The 16,301-nt window shown below is 32.2% G+C and overlaps 2 protein-coding genes across 3 annotated transcripts; both read left to right on the top strand.

Moving 5' to 3' along the window:
* Positions 1 to 2,191: 2,191 nt before the first annotated feature.
* LOC145971896 (uncharacterized) lies at positions 2,192 to 9,615 on the top strand. Of its 2 annotated transcripts, XM_083099990.1 has the most exons (6): positions 2,192 to 2,811; positions 3,526 to 5,062; positions 5,194 to 5,300; positions 5,886 to 6,114; positions 6,515 to 6,800; positions 7,409 to 9,615. In XM_083099990.1, exons 3-6 carry the CDS (start codon positions 5,250 to 5,252, stop codon positions 8,922 to 8,924), a joined length of 2,082 nt encoding a protein of 693 aa, XP_082956116.1. In that variant the 5' UTR covers positions 2,192 to 2,811; positions 3,526 to 5,062; positions 5,194 to 5,249; the 3' UTR covers positions 8,925 to 9,615. The 2 variants fall into 2 exon arrangements, with proteins under 2 accessions (XP_082956116.1, XP_082956114.1); XM_083099988.1 differs by lacking the exon at positions 5,194 to 5,300 and having other exon boundaries at positions 2,193 to 2,811.
* Positions 9,616 to 11,002: 1,387 nt separating this feature from the next.
* Positions 11,003 to 16,207, top strand: LOC145971423 (uncharacterized). The gene is made up of 4 exons (XM_083099044.1): positions 11,003 to 11,041; positions 12,560 to 12,788; positions 13,466 to 13,751; positions 14,388 to 16,207. The coding sequence occupies exons 1-4, from the start codon at positions 11,003 to 11,005 to the stop codon at positions 15,904 to 15,906; spliced, it is 2,073 nt and encodes a 690-aa protein (XP_082955170.1). The 3' UTR covers positions 15,907 to 16,207.
* Positions 16,208 to 16,301: the final 94 nt, after the last annotated feature.

The following is a 16,301-nucleotide window of genomic DNA, read 5'->3' as shown; positions in this document are numbered from 1 at the left end:
GGTTAATGAAACGGAAACTTTTATGGATGCTATGTTTGTCGCGGTATATATATACAAAGTCTAAATCTATGTACATTTTAATGTGCTTAATATACATAAGATGTAAAAAAATTCTTGAAAAAAATAAAACTTATAATATATAATTAAAAATATAAAAAAAGAACTCTACGATTGAAATATGTTTCGAAAAATTACTTGATAATTAAGCAAATTATAACATGATGATATAATTCTCGATGATTTTCAAGTGTAAGATTGTTATAAGATAATATAAATTAATACTTATCATTTAGACTTAAGATAACATAACATATACATTTATACACAAGAGAGATGTAAGATAAAATCTATAATGTTTCCCAGACAACACAAAAAGGCCAAAAGATGTCTTAAAGACGTCTAGAGGACTTTAAGTCGTCTTTTAAACGTCTTTTGGACACGTGTGCTATCTGGGTTGTTATTCAATTACATCATTCACTATCGCGATAGCTATATTCATATTCTCTCATCTGGTATAATATTAAAATCCTTATTGCAATTTAATGAGCCAAGATTTCGATGATATCGATAAATTGAATTAAAGAAGTTAGATAATAATTTTATATCGAACAGAAAGAATTTACAATTATATAAAGGAATTAAAAAGAGAGAAAAGGAAAAATATAAATATAATATGTTATATATTATATAATAGATATAATGCATCTTGTGATGCATTTTACGCTTAAAACGCATATGTTATATTTCGAAATTTCTTATATTCTATTTTTTTCACCAGTTCAATATAAAAAAATTTGCTGTAAAAAATATTTTTGATATTCCATTTATTCTGAATAAAACTCCGTTTTATTATATAAAAATAGCGCAATTAAAATTCAATTTAAATATCGAGTCTCGTAATCTACTTTGCGTAAAATGAATCCAGCTGCAATTCATAGATATCGCGATAACAATTAGGCAACACTAGCCAATCACACATTGATAAACGTCGATCGTTGATAAACGAGGACCGTAAATTGGCACTAACAATAAGAGAAACGAGACCTACACAGTTATCGAGTCTCTCTGCACAGTAGAGCTCGAAATTTTCTGGCGATAGAACAAATAACGAACGCTTCAAGCTTTACATCATTCGGATCGATCGGCTAGAAGATATACTTCTAAATAGATAAAAAATAGTAAAGTAAAATTAAGTAATGCATCAAAAAAAGAGACAAAATTGATTACTCCAGTTGGCGATAAATAAATAAACACTAGTCTCGTTCGAATTTTTGTCGATGTTTGAATTATTCGAGCTATTCAATCTTTCCAAATCTGCCAAACAATAACTTATTTTATTATATTATAAGTTCGAACTTTCTATATTAAATTTTATTCGAACAGTTATAAATTAATATAAAATCACACGATGAAGCGAGAACAAAATATGAATAGCGATATTTACAGATTAAAACGATCGTCATCTTGTACTATTTAATTAAATTGAAAGTAAAAGTGAGAATGCTTCTTTTAATTTTTTCTTTGAAGTGAAAGAATAATATATCTTTTAAAGCTTGGTAAGTGCTAAGTAAGTAAAGTTTGCTTAAAAATTGCATTAATTTTAAGAGTTTAAGATTGCATTAATTCTAAAAGTTTAATTCTAAGAAAGGATTAGTTATTAAGTTTTATACTTTCATAAATAATTAATTAACAATTAATTATTTATGAAATGTACAAAACTGTATCTAAGGGATGTAAATATTATATTGCATGATATCAAAAATATCTTTTATTTTAAAGACTCATTACATAAGAGCAATTTTAATTGCTTCTTCCTTCTTGAATTTCAATCTCATAATTACCATTTCATAATTACGATTCGAGGATGAAAAAACAATAAAATACTTTAATATTGATCTTGCGTGTGCCTTATGTGAAATTAAGAAGCACGTGCATGGAGAAAAGTCAGATTGTGGAAAAGTATGAATTAACACGTAACATTTATACACGTGTAGAAATAGCGTACGTCAGTATTAATACATTTTGAACTAATGAATGCAATATATACTTCCTTAAGTGCCATTGTAATATACATATATATTGTAAATTCCTCGTATCATAACAAATAACATAATTTTGTTCTATTGTCATTCGGGCGATTCTGGCTCGATGTGCGCGCTGGTCTCCAGACTCGCTCGTCGCCGGAGAAGCGCGCGCGCTTCGCTATCGACCGGAGGGACCTCCTGGACCTCCTTCTCGTCTCGACGCGTCTCGCCCAGTCTCGGCTGGTCGCGACGCCCGCACGCACTTTCGGTGGAAACCAGGACGCGGCAACGCCTGCCGTGTGAATCATCTCCGAGGATTGACCGTCGAACGCTCCTCTCGCACGCTGATGACAGAAATCAGATGATCGAAATCATCGACGCCGAAGATGACAACAGGGAAGAGGTCGACGGAACGGTAGCCGATCAGTGCACTCTCTTCCACCGGTAGGCAAAGAGTCTGCATCCACCCGATTATTCCCTCTTTCAGCGAGATTTCGGATTCTACATGGAATGAATGCGAAGGATACCGCGATAGATATTTAAGAGTGCAACGAGACGATATCTTGTCGCTGAAACTTGAAGTTGCACGATGAGAGGGGATTTTAGAATTTATTATCTCGGTGTTGCCCCTGAAAAAATGGTAAATCACTCTGATTTGTAATAATACATCACGCTCAGGAATACCGCGTGTTCTATTCGCAAAACTGCAGTGGATGAGTAAAAACAGCTGTTTGAGAGTTTCATTCCTCCAAGCTCACATGCGTCAATACGCAAGGCTGGACCGAATGTACGTATATCTTACTTCAGATTCCGCCCGGCAAATATCAATATTAATCGCATGAAAATTAATAATGAATTAAGAAATAAATTGCCTTGAAGTTTTCATACGTAAAAAGTTGATGCAAGTTTATTTTATTTTCAAATGGAATAAAAAGAGAAAAATGAAGATTATTAAATATATTCTTATTAAAATATTCTCCCAGACTTATTTATTATAAGATTTGAATTTGTAATAGTATTTCAAATGGAAAAATAAAATAGAGATATATAATAAAATTTTCAGAAATAATGATAATAAAATTTTATTTATAAATCTTTTTGCTTCAATGTGAAGTCCTCTTCTTAGCATGCAAAAATAATTGAAAATAATTATGATATCACTACTTTCTGAAACTTTTTAGCTTCTAATAAATAAGTATTACTGTAATTAAATAAATTAAATCAAATAAGTTTAATTATTTGTAATTTTTGTTAAAAAAATCGATTATTTTTTAATAGTTTATATAGTTTAATTAGTTTAGAAGAATTCATCAGGTAAAATACTGTAATATACAAAATACTAATTGTACGATATAATTATTCTATATAAAATATTAAATTTTAATTATATAAAATATATAAAATATTATTCATGTCCGGAAATGATCTGTAATTCCATCATCTGCCGCAGGAAAAAACACATATCTAGAATATAATGTAACCATGTCGCTGATTGTTTCAGGAGTATAATCAGTGGATATACATCCCCTGATGCCGTTGGACATAATATACAACCAAGTAGATGTAGAAAGAAAATGAGTGAAGCGCTACAAGGAGATATGCTAAAAAAAAGAGACAGAAGAGAATTACTTACCAGGTCCCATCCGTAGATGATCGCGTGAATACTTCATGCGTTGCAATCAGTTAATTGCCATCATTAGAAAAATTACAGCGATGAACCTGTTATTTGCCTGTAAACGGCCACTTTAATTACTGAATTAATAACATATCGACCGAAAAATCGATATCTCTAGAAAAGATAGACGGCCGAAGAGTAGAAACGCTAGATACGAAGAGTATGAAACGCTAGAAATATAATTCGATACGAAGAAATATAATTCGATCTAATAGCATGTCGCGCAATGATCGATTTGATTAATAAGCAAGAATCAGAACTCATCTCGGAGAAGAGCAGCCTAATAGCGAGATTTATCATTTGTAGCATACGTGCGGGAAATAGGAACGAATCGTGATTAAACTGAAACGCCCCTTAAATATTTGCATGCGATATGCTTATTACACATGCCAATAGAATGATAACGATAATTCGCAGTTAACGTGCCAAAAGTCTTCCAGATCTCATACTACAACCAAACAGGCGAACGTCAATTTTTCTTGGATAGCATTGCAAAATACGTGCATTATCTCATAATCTCGTAATCATCATCAGCAGTAAATTTATGGACCATACGAACATATCACGACCTCGCAAAAGAAATATGTGTTTAATGTGACCGGAAGTTTAAAGGAAAACGAGAAAGAAAGGACGAGAAACGCGCCAATTTTTTTGCCAATATTATCGATTCATATTTACATAGACAATCACTAAACGAAAGAACTGATACCCAAATAAATACGTTTGCGCAATTTGGGTTCTGGCATACGCATTATATTATACAACGGACTAACTTCCATAAATATTGCTCTATGTTCGATCCATTTGTTCGATGCGCTTCTTAATTATAATGAAGCTCTGAATAATTGCATCTATGGAACGATACACAAGGACGGTACACATAAGAAACCCTTGAAAAAAGACTTGAGTTCTTTGCGAAGAATGATGTAAAAAAATAGAAGGACCAAGAGATTCTGCTCAATATAATTTTATCTCGTAAGCTGCTGCTCTCTGTGAGAAAATTTCGATAGAATAACGGCGAGCAAAGAATATAAAAAATAAGAGAATATAATTAATAACGCATTTTCTCCTTTTGTATATTAGATGTAAACAAGATAATATGCATATTTTAAGCGATTTTCAAGATCCGATTTAAGCTAATTCGCTAAACAAATATTTACTCCATATGTGATATCGATGTCAGCATGATATCGGTCCTATCTTATCATAGAAACGGATGCGCAAGACATAATGTATGTATTGACAGTGCAGTTTTACCTTGGACATAATGTATGTATTGATAGTACAGTTTTACCTTACACCTACGAAAGTGTTTGATGTATGCAACTGCTGTGTTATGCGTGAACACCAATCTCTTGAGGAGGTAAATATATATTTTATTTCCTCCAAAATACATCAATAATTTTTCTAATATACAGATGCGCGTGATTGCATAATGAATTATTTTCTTTGTCAACACTCAGGACTTATGTAATAAAAATTAATTATTTATAGGACGTTAGAGAATTAAATCGATTTTTCCTTTTCTTTATGAAGCATGATCGCATAATATGCCATCAATTGATTTTATGTTTCATAATTGCATTTTTTATTTACAAAAGGTAAGAAACTCGGCTATATATTGTTTGTCATAACAATTCTTCTTAATTTTATTTTTTCTATCCGAAAATTTAATTATTCTACAAAATTGTGAAAAAATTTACAACATATTCAACAATTTCAATTTAATTAAATTTGTCATAACAATTCTTCTGAATTTTACTTTTTCTGTTCGAAAATTTAATTATTCTACAATACAATTGTGAAAAAATTTACAACATATTCAATAATTTTAATTTAATTGATAATACTTGCAAAATTGTAATTCTTTACAGAAATTTGCAATTGCAATCTCTAATTTTATTTATATTTTATTATAATGTATTTGTATATACATGATCTTTAATTAACTCTGGTTATTATTTTCGGTACTTTCAATATAAATTTTATCTGCTCAGAAAAATATCGAGATAAATCAGTCAGCCTTCTTATAAGAAACTTAAGAGTCAATTTGCTCGCATATTTTTATTTTAATGCTATTTATCAAGCTATCCTTTTAGCTAATACATTAAATATATTATGATAATGTTTTCAATAATTTTAAATAAGTTTCCTTATATCTAGATATATTTCTTTTTCTTTGGCAGACACTGTTCCGCAGTGGCAAAAAGGCTATCGACGATGAATGTGGATCAACCACAGCATTAATCAAGAATAGGCTACAAAAAGGAGGCCTACGACTACGAAGATGGCTAATCGCGTTATTGGTTTTCCTGTTGATGTCGCTTCTCATTATCAATAGCTATTACACCGGTCCATTTCGGATCATCCGATTTGGAGCAATGACTAAATCAAATACTCCAGATGTACTAACGCGTGAGTATTAGATTTCTCTATCAATTCATATTTATCATTTCTACATGAATGGTTCAAATAAAAATGCGATTTTTCATATCATTGAATTATGCACTAAAATTTCTTATATAAATAGTGCCATTTTTATCGTAACATTTTTTCACAAAATTTTGTCTCATGTTTATTAAGAGATAAATTTTAAAGATTTAAATATAATTTAAATAATAATTTACTATCAAAAATAATGCTTAAAAATATCGAAATAAAAAAATTAATGTATTATATAATTCTTTTTTTTTAATGTTATATTACATAAATCTTTGTTTGACAAATTATCAACAAAAGTCTCGTTTATATTCGAACTACTCTTGTATGTATTTATACGCTTATTTTAATTATTAATTAACAAATCTATTTACAGAGGAATATGTATCGTTATCACCGACCGTTTATACGCCAATAGGCAGTGGTGGCTTTTTAGTTCGTAACAAAGGATGCCGACTACCTGCGATGGACCCTTTCGATCCTGAAACTCGACATTTTATAACTAAGGAGTCATTCGAATGCGAATACGGAAAATCTCTGCCGCTAATTGAATCGAATAACACTGCGTTGTTTATTAACCCTCTAGTATCGAACGAATTCTACAACATTAGTTGCTGTTGGCGATCCTTCTGGCGAACGAAAAATAATGATAATGCTGTTACGTAAGTATTATCTGAAGAATTTTGATTCGTTGCTTTTAGTAGATGATTTTAGATTAGATAAGCTTTGAATCATAATTTTATAAATGGATTGCTATAAATAGAATGAATCATATATAAAATCACACTAATCTGTATCTGTAAAAGCGTATTATATTGTTAGATAAGACATCATTACTATATGACAAATGCAGATGTGATATCATTTATATTGTATTTGTAGATAAGAAGTTAAGATTAGAAATTATATAATTTACGAGAAATTATATTTTTTCATATTACCATCTTCTTTACAAAAATGTGTAAAGAAATAAAATATGTTATTTTTATTCGCAATTGCATATGATTCTCAATGTCTTGTATAATAATTTTTATAAGTAAATTATATTACCTTTCATATAAACTGCTCCCGCAGAAACAACTTTTAGAAAAAATAATTTGTTTTTTTAAATTACTCTTGTTTAGATTATATAAATTTTATCCATAATATACATAGACAGAGAAAGAGAGAATTAGTTTAATTCAATAAACTTTCCCTAATTAATGCTAATGCAATTCTTCTAAATTTCCGAAACAAATATGTGTAAATATTGCAATTTCCATATTTACAGATATGACAAGCAGTGTTATCCATTCCAAAATTCCACCGCTGTAAACTCTGAATTCGTGAAGGTTGAATGTTCTCGTAACAACAAAGTGATATATAAGGATTATTATGTTTTTCTACCGCGCAAGCCTTTGGTAGAGGAAAGATGCAAGCAAGCGTTAAGTAAGGACAAGTTCCTCGACGATCGTCTCAGCATTCTCGTCCTCGGGATCGATTCAGTTTCCAGAATGAATTTTCACAGAATGATGCCGAAGACCGCGAAGCTGCTTCACTTCCTCGGTGCCGTGGAGATGCTGGGTTACACTAAAGTCGCCGACAATACGTATCCGAATCTCGTCCCGCTACTGAGCGGTTTGAATCAGGACGAGTTGCGAAAACTATGTTGGCAGACCGCTAAGAAGACCTTCGACGAATGTCCGTTATTGTGGAAGAATTTCAGCGCTGCTGGTTACCGCACGATATTCGCCGAGGATGCATATACCATGACCACATTTAATTATTTGAAACCAGGATTTCGGGAGGAACCGACGGATTATTATCTTAGGCCATATTTCCTCGGCGCTGAGAGAGACATCGGCAATACTCGCAAGCTGAACGCCAATCTTTGTATCGGTACCAGAAAGACGTTCGACTGCATACTGGATTACAGTCGTAAAGTGGTGACAGAATTCTCCTCGGAGCTTTATTTCGCCTTTATTTGGCAGGCCAGTCTCACGCACGACTATTTTGCGTATCCGCAGTTAGGTGATGACTCGTATCACGATTTCATCGAGTACGTGTCGCAAAAAAATCTGTTGAATCACACTGTTTTGATCGTGATGAGCGATCACGGGTTAAGATGGGGTGAGTTTCGGCAAACGTATCAAGGTAAGATCGAGGATAGTTTGCCATTCGTCTTCATCGTGCTGCCGAGATGGTGGCGAGAGAAATTTCCGCTAGCTTGGGGAAACTTGCGCAGAAACAGCCACAGCTTGACGACCCCCTTCGACCTTCACGAGACCCTGAAGGATCTGCTGAGCCCGCACGTGCTGCGCGAATCATTTCTCAAGAGACGTATCAGAACTCAGGCCTCATCGCCTATTCCACGCGGCATTAGCTGGTTCCTGCCGGTGCCGAACATTCGTACCTGCGACATGGCGCACATAGCGAATCACTGGTGTATGTGTCATACCAGTAATTCCGTCGCCTGGAACGATACCGGTCTTCAGGACAGCGTATCGTTCCTCATCAGGGAATTAAACGACATGCTGAGCAACTATCCGCTGTGCGCGACGTTGAATTTGAAACTGATTAAGGACGCGAAAGTATGGCTGGACAACACTGATGACGCGAAGCTAATGGATTACACGGTGACTATACAAACCACGCCGGGTGACGCGATTTTCGAGGGTACGGTGCGCTACAAGGTGGATGACAATAGCCGCAAATTGGTCGGTTCGGTCAGCAGACTGAATGCTTATGGCACTCAGAGTGCTTGTGTTGATGAGTTTAATATGCGTCTGTATTGTTACTGTCTATAAACGCAATCGTTAAAGCAATGATCACCCTTTTTGTGATAATTTAAATCAGAGCTGGAAGACTCGATGAAACACGGTTTGGAGAAACCATTATAGTTGGAGAGAGTTTCGCAACGTGTGTTCACAAAACACATGCCGTGGTTCTATTTGATTTTTATGGATGAAAATGGACAATATTGTTGTGTATCAAGATATCGCTCAAAGTTCATATTCTTGAAAACACGTATTCGTAAGCCTCTATCATATTGCGAACTCATTCCAGCGCAGTTTGATATTTATTTATATATATGTATATATATCCTTCAGCATAATTGATTTATTAATTTAATCACATAATGCAATAATAGAGATATCTACAAATATTAATATAAAACTATCTAATGGGGCGTTCACGGGCGATCATTTCACTCCATCTCTTTCTTTATTATAGGTACTCATTTGTTCACTTGCTTACTCGTGACGTCGCAAAATCAAACAATTCTACGCTCGATGAGAAAATACATTTCTCCGTTATTGATTCATATAAAAATGGTTTATAATTGTCATGCTGACTATCTCTCATACGTTACATCAATTTCTTAAACTTTCAACTGTCTGTAAACCAATATGTAACGACCTATTACGGCGATTTACAATTTTCAGCGACCAAAAAAATTCGCCGTTTCTATATACAAATAAAAAATATTTTACTATTCTCTTTATGAGTGTATTCCATCGAAACCATTCTCTTCCACGATCACATAATGTAATTAATTATTTCTAACGTGTTTCTAACACAAATTTTATATCGAAAATATGGTCAATTTCTTTTGATAATATAATTTATATGAATATATTTATATGATATATGCAATTATCGAGACATTTTATATTTTATGTATTTATTCTTAGCTGTTCGATTTTAATGAATTCTCTGAACGGACAAATAATATCGATTTTCTTGTAATTGAATAAAATTTTGCTATAGTTACTTATACATATAAAGTATTATGATTTAATACAAATAGATAGTGAATTAAAAAATTAGTTACAAATATATTATGCACGTTTATAAACTTTATCGTGAAATATGATTATTATTTCACGCGTGTTTGCTGATATTTATGTCCAGACTCTTTTGTGATTGTCACGCAATGAATTCATCCATGCCGAGTATATACGACATTGCTATGTTTATATTACTATGTAATGGCCTTTCCTATTTCATGATATTAAATGCAAAAATTTAATCATATACATTTCGATTTTTCATACATTATTCATATGACTCGAAGCTAAATGTGTAAAATAACTTAAATTACATATTAAATTATTAAATTATCATTGATCCGCATGCACTTTTGATGGAATTCCTTATCGTAGGAACGTGACAATGCCTGCTTACGTAGAATTGGTCATCTCCGAGGATCGATCATCGAGCATGTATGCAAATACTCCTGTCTCATGCTGATAACAGATCGAGCATCAGAAGCCGAAGATGAGGGAGAGGTCGACGAAAGCTGATCAATGCACTCTCTTTTATCAGTAGGAAAAGATCTGTATCTGATTATTTCCTTATTCGGATTCAGCTTTTATATGAAATGAATGCGATCGAAGGATATTAGTTAATAAAATGAGAAATATTTAAGACGAATTGCAACGATGATATCTTATACCATTGAAGTTGCACTATGGAATTATAGAATTTGTTATCTCGTTGTTGCCTCTAAAAGAATGATAAATTACTCTGATTTATAAATATCAATGATCAATTTGAATAATAAATAAGAATCAAAAACTCATTTCGAAAAAGAGCCTAATAGCGAGACTATCGTTTATAGCATACGTACCGAATCGAAAAATAGGAACGAATCGTCGTGATTAAACCGAAATGCTCCTTAAAGATTTGCATACGATATGATTATTATATATGTAAACAGAATAATAGAAGTAGTTCGCAGTCAGTAGTTCTAAAAATCTTCTTGATCCAACTGGAACCCATGCTACAACTAAACAGGAATATCAGCGAGAAGGGCTGGATAGCATTGCGAGACACGTGCATTATCTTATAATCTTGTAATCTCATCATCAGCAGGAAATTCATGGACGATACGAACATATCGAAATTTCGTAGAAGAAACGTGAGTTTAATCTGGCCAGGAATTTAAAGGAGAACGGGAAGGAAAGAACGAGAAACGCAACAATTCTAGCCAAATTTTTCAGCTCATATTCAAATAGACAATTATTAAGCAAAAAAATCTACTTCGATATCCAATTAATATGTTTACAGACTTTACCTTTCACTTATGTATACACATTACACAGGTTAATTTTTATAAATGTTGCTCTACATTTGATCCTTTTGTTCAATGCGCTTTTTAACGCAAGTTACGATGGCAAATTCCATAATAAATATATAATTACTATAAGACATAAAAACCGATAAAAAAAGATTTAATCTCTTTGCGAAGAATGTTGCAAAATGTGGAAATCTAGAAATTCTATTCAATATAATTTTATCTCGTAAACTGCTGCTCTTTGTGAAAAAATTTCGATATAATACTAACAAACAAAGAATATACAATAAAATAAAAGAATATAATTAATAACGCCTTATATAAACAAAACAATACATATTTTAAATAATTCACGCGGGATTTGATTTAAACTAATCAACTAGACAAATATTTAATGTCTAAATCTAATGTCAATATCAGCGTATCTATCTTATCATAAAAACGAATGCATTAGACACAATATATATATTGATAATGCATTTCTATCTTGCATCTACGAAAGTGTTTGATGTATATAATCGCTCCGTTATGTGAATAATCTCACAAGATGAATCTTCTTTTTTTAATTGCTCTAAAACAAGTCAATAATTTTTCTAATATATCCATGCTAAGTAATTATATAATGAGTTCCTTCTGTTAATAGTTAGCAGAAGTTTATATTATAATGAAAATTATTTATTTATAGGACACATAGTAAATTAAATAAATTTTTCTTCTTTTTATCACATAATATGCCATCGATTGATGTTAAATTTCATAGATGATTTTATTTTATATTAATGAAAGACGAGAAATCATTTAGAATTATATTTCTTATTATAACAATTCGTTTAAATTTTTTTTCTCTGTTCGAAAATTTAATTATTATCCATTAAAATTATTAAATTATTATCTAATAAAGTTACTATCCGAAAAAATTTATATCATATTCAACAAATTCAACTTTTGTTTTTTATAATATTTGCAAAATTTTAACTTTTTGCAGAAGTTTTTGCACTTGTAATCTCTAATTTTTTATTTAAATTTAATTAAAACACACACACACACACACACACACACACACACACACACACACACACATATATATATATATATATATATATATATATATATAAAATCTCTAGATAACTCTGATTAAGCTATTTTCAATGTTTTTAATATAAATTTTAGCTGCTCAAAGAAATATCGAAATAAATCAACCTTCTTATAAAAAGTTTAAAATTCGATTTTTTCGCATATTTTTATTTTAACTCTATTTATCTCTCTTAAGTTCTAGCTAATATATTATGCATATCATGATAAATATTTTCAATAATTTTGAATAAATTTCATTATTAGGAGATATTTTTCTTTCTTTGACAGACATTGTTTCACAATGGCAAAAAATTTATCGATGATGAATGTGAATTAACCACAACATTAATCAAGATTAAGATACAAAAAAGTGGCCTACGGCTACAAAGATGGTTAATCATTATTGTACTACTGGTTCTTCTGTTAATGTCGCTTCTCAACGATTTCAATATCGGTCCATTTCGGATCATTCGATTTGGAGTAATGGCCAAATCAATTACTCCAGATATAGTAATGCGTAAGTATTAGAGTAAGATTACACTAACAATTCATATTTATCATTTTACATAAGAGTGGTTCAAGTAGAAACGTGATTTTTTATGTCATTAATATCATACACTAAAATTTCGTATATAAATAATATCATCTTATCATAATTTGTTTTTATAAAATCAGCGTAATTTATCTTTTTCAATGTTCACGATAGTGATACTTGAAAAAAGAAATAAATTTGAAAATTAAATTAATTAAAATTAAGATATTTATGACTTATTTTTCAACAAAAATGTTGGAACATTAATAATTTTTAAATAAATAAAAATTAGCAATAGGATAAAAACTGAATTTCAAAAATAAATATAGACAATAAAATTCTATTCTTTATTCTACTTTAAGTTTACTTTTATTTTGACATAATTTATATTTTAATTTATAATTATTAAGACATTTAAATTTTTTAAAAAGAACTAAATATACTTTAGATAATAATTTACTACACTATTATTCGATAATAATAAATAATAAAAAATATCGATAGTCAGAGAAAGAAATTGACATATCTGAATCGAATATGGATAAATCCTTCTTTGACAAATTGCGACAACAAAAGTCTCGTTTATATTCGAGTCACACTCTCATATATATTTATACGTTCATTTAAATTATTATCACTTTAATTAGCAAATGTTTTTACAGAAGAACATTTATCGTTATTACCGAGGGTTTATACACCAATAGGCAATGATGGCTTCCTAGTTCGCAACAAAGGATGCTATCTACCCGCGATGGATCCTTTCGATCCTGAAACTCGACATTTTATAATTAAAGAGTCGTTCGAATGCGAACACGGAAAATCTCTGCCGCTAATTGAATCGAATAACACTGCGTTGTTTATTAACCCTCTAGTATCGAACGAATTCAACAATATTAATTGTTGTTGGCGACCATTCTGGCGAACGAAAAATGATGATAATGCTGTTACGTAAGTATTATCGCAAGAATTTTGATTCATTGCTTTTAGTAGATGACTTTAGATTAAATAAACTTTGAATCATAATTTTATAAATGGATTGCTATAAATAAAATATATCATATATAAAATCACACTAATCTGTATCTGTAAAAGTATTGTATTATATTGTTAGATAAGACATCATTACTATAATATATGACAAATGTAAATGCAGATGTGATATCATTTATTTATATTGTATTTGTAAATAAGAAGTTAAGATTAGAAATTATATAATTTGAAAGAATTATATTTTTTCATATTATCATCTTCTTTACAAACATGTGTAATGAAATGATATAATGAAATTGTACTTTTATTCGTAACATATGATTGTCAGTGTCTCATATAATTTTATAAATGAATTATATCCTGATATCTTTCATATATTAAACTGCTCCTGCAAAAACAATCTCTAGAACAAATAAATTATTATTTGAGTTATTCTTTATTCTTTCTTAGATTAGAAATTTTATCCACTACCATGAACACAGAAAGAGGATTAATTTCATGCAGTCAAACTTCTCCCTAAATAATGCTAAAGTAATCCTCCTTCAAAATTTCCGAAACAAAAACATAAATACTTCCTTATCTTAATATTTACAGATTTGACAAGCAGTGTTATCCATTCCAAAATTCCATTGCTGTAAACGCTGAATTCGTGAAGGTTGAATGTTCTCGTGACAACCAAGAGACATATAAGGATTATTACGTTTTTCTACCGCGCAAGCCTTCGGTAGAGGAAAGATGCAAGCAGGCGCTAAGTAAGGACGAGTTCCTGGACGATCGTCTCAGCATTCTCGTCCTCGGGATCGATTCAGTTTCCAGAAAGAATTTTCATAGAATGATGCCGAAGACTGTGAAGCTGCTTCACTCCCTCGACGCCGTGGAAATGCTGGGTTTCACCAAAGTCGCCGAAAATACATATCCCAATCTCATCCCTCTACTGAGCGGTTTGAATCAGGACGAGTTGCAAAAACTATGTTGGCAGACCGCTGAGAAAACCTTCGACGAATGTCCGTTATTGTGGAAGAATTTCAGCGCTGCTGGTTATCGCACGATATTCGGCGAAGATGCATATACCATGACCACATTTAATTATTTGAAACCAGGATTTCGGGAGGAACCGACGGATTATTATCTTAGACCATATTGCCTCGGCGCTGAGAGGGATATCGGCAATACTCGCAAGCTGAACGCCAATCTTTGTATCGGTACCAGAAAGACATTCGACTGTTTACTAGATTACAGTCGTAAAGTGGTGACAGGATTCTCCTCGGAACTTTATTTCGCCTTTATTTGGCAGGCCAGTCTCACTCACGACTTTTTTACATATCCGCAGTTAGGCGACGACTCGTATCACGATTTCATCGAGTACGTGTCGCAAAAAAATCTGTTGAATCGCACTGTCTTGATCGTGATGAGCGATCACGGAATAAGATGGGGTAAATTTCGGCAAACATATCAGGGTAAGATCGAGGATAGTTTGCCATTCGTCTTCATCGTGCTGCCGAGATGGTGGCGAGAGAAATTTCCCTTAGCTTGGGGAAATTTGCGCAAAAACAGCCATAGCTTGGCGACCGCCTTCGACCTTCACGAAACCTTGAAGGATCTACTGAGCCCGCAGAGTCTGTACGAGTCGTTTCTTAAGGAACGCATCAAAGTTCAGGCTTCATCACCTATTTCACGTGGCATTAGCTGGTTCCTGCCGGTACCGGACATTCGTACCTGCGACATGGCACATATACCAAATCACTGGTGCATGTGTCATACCAGCAATACCGTCATCTGGAACGACACCAGTCTCCAGGACAGCGTGTCATTTTTCGTCAGGGAATTGAACGACATGCTAAGCGGCTATCCTCTGTGCGCTACATTGAACTTGAAGCTGATCAAGGACGCGAAGATATGGTCCGACAACACGGATGGCGCGAAACTGTTGGATTACATGGTGACTATACAGACCACGCCAGGTGATGCGATTTTCGAAGCTACAGTGCGTTACAAGACAGACGATAATAGCCGCAAATTGGTTGGTTCGATCAGTAGACTGAACGCTTATGGCATTCAAAGTGCTTGCGTTGATGAGTTTAATATACGTCTGTATTGTTACTGTCTATATTAGGCGTGACGTTAAAGCAACGATTACTTTTTTTGTATCTTATAATTTAAATCGAAGCCTTGATCAAGGAGGCTCAGTCCTCCTTGATTTAAAAAAAATTATCACAGCTGGAGAGTTTCGGGATGGACTCTATTTAATTTCACAAAAAACATTCCTGCGCTTCTATCTGATTTCTTTTGATGAAAATGAACAATATTGTATCAAGATATCGCTTAAAGTTCATATTTTCGTAAATATATACCGTGAAATATATTCGTAAATCTCTATCATATATATTTTAGCGAACATATTCCAGTATAGTTTGATATTTATTTACATACTTTTACATAATTGATTGATTAGTTTAATTATGTATATGCAGTGATAGAGATATCTATATAAATGTTAATGTAGAACCG

Source organism: Camponotus vicinus, unplaced genomic scaffold (genome assembly GCF_025532165.1).
Source record: "Camponotus vicinus isolate PSW18456_S1 unplaced genomic scaffold, iyCamVici1.0 SCAF_5, whole genome shotgun sequence".
Classification (NCBI taxonomy): domain Eukaryota; kingdom Metazoa; phylum Arthropoda; class Insecta; order Hymenoptera; family Formicidae; genus Camponotus; species Camponotus vicinus.
Note: the sequence above shows the minus strand (reverse complement) of the source record. Positions and strands in the feature narration are given on the sequence as shown.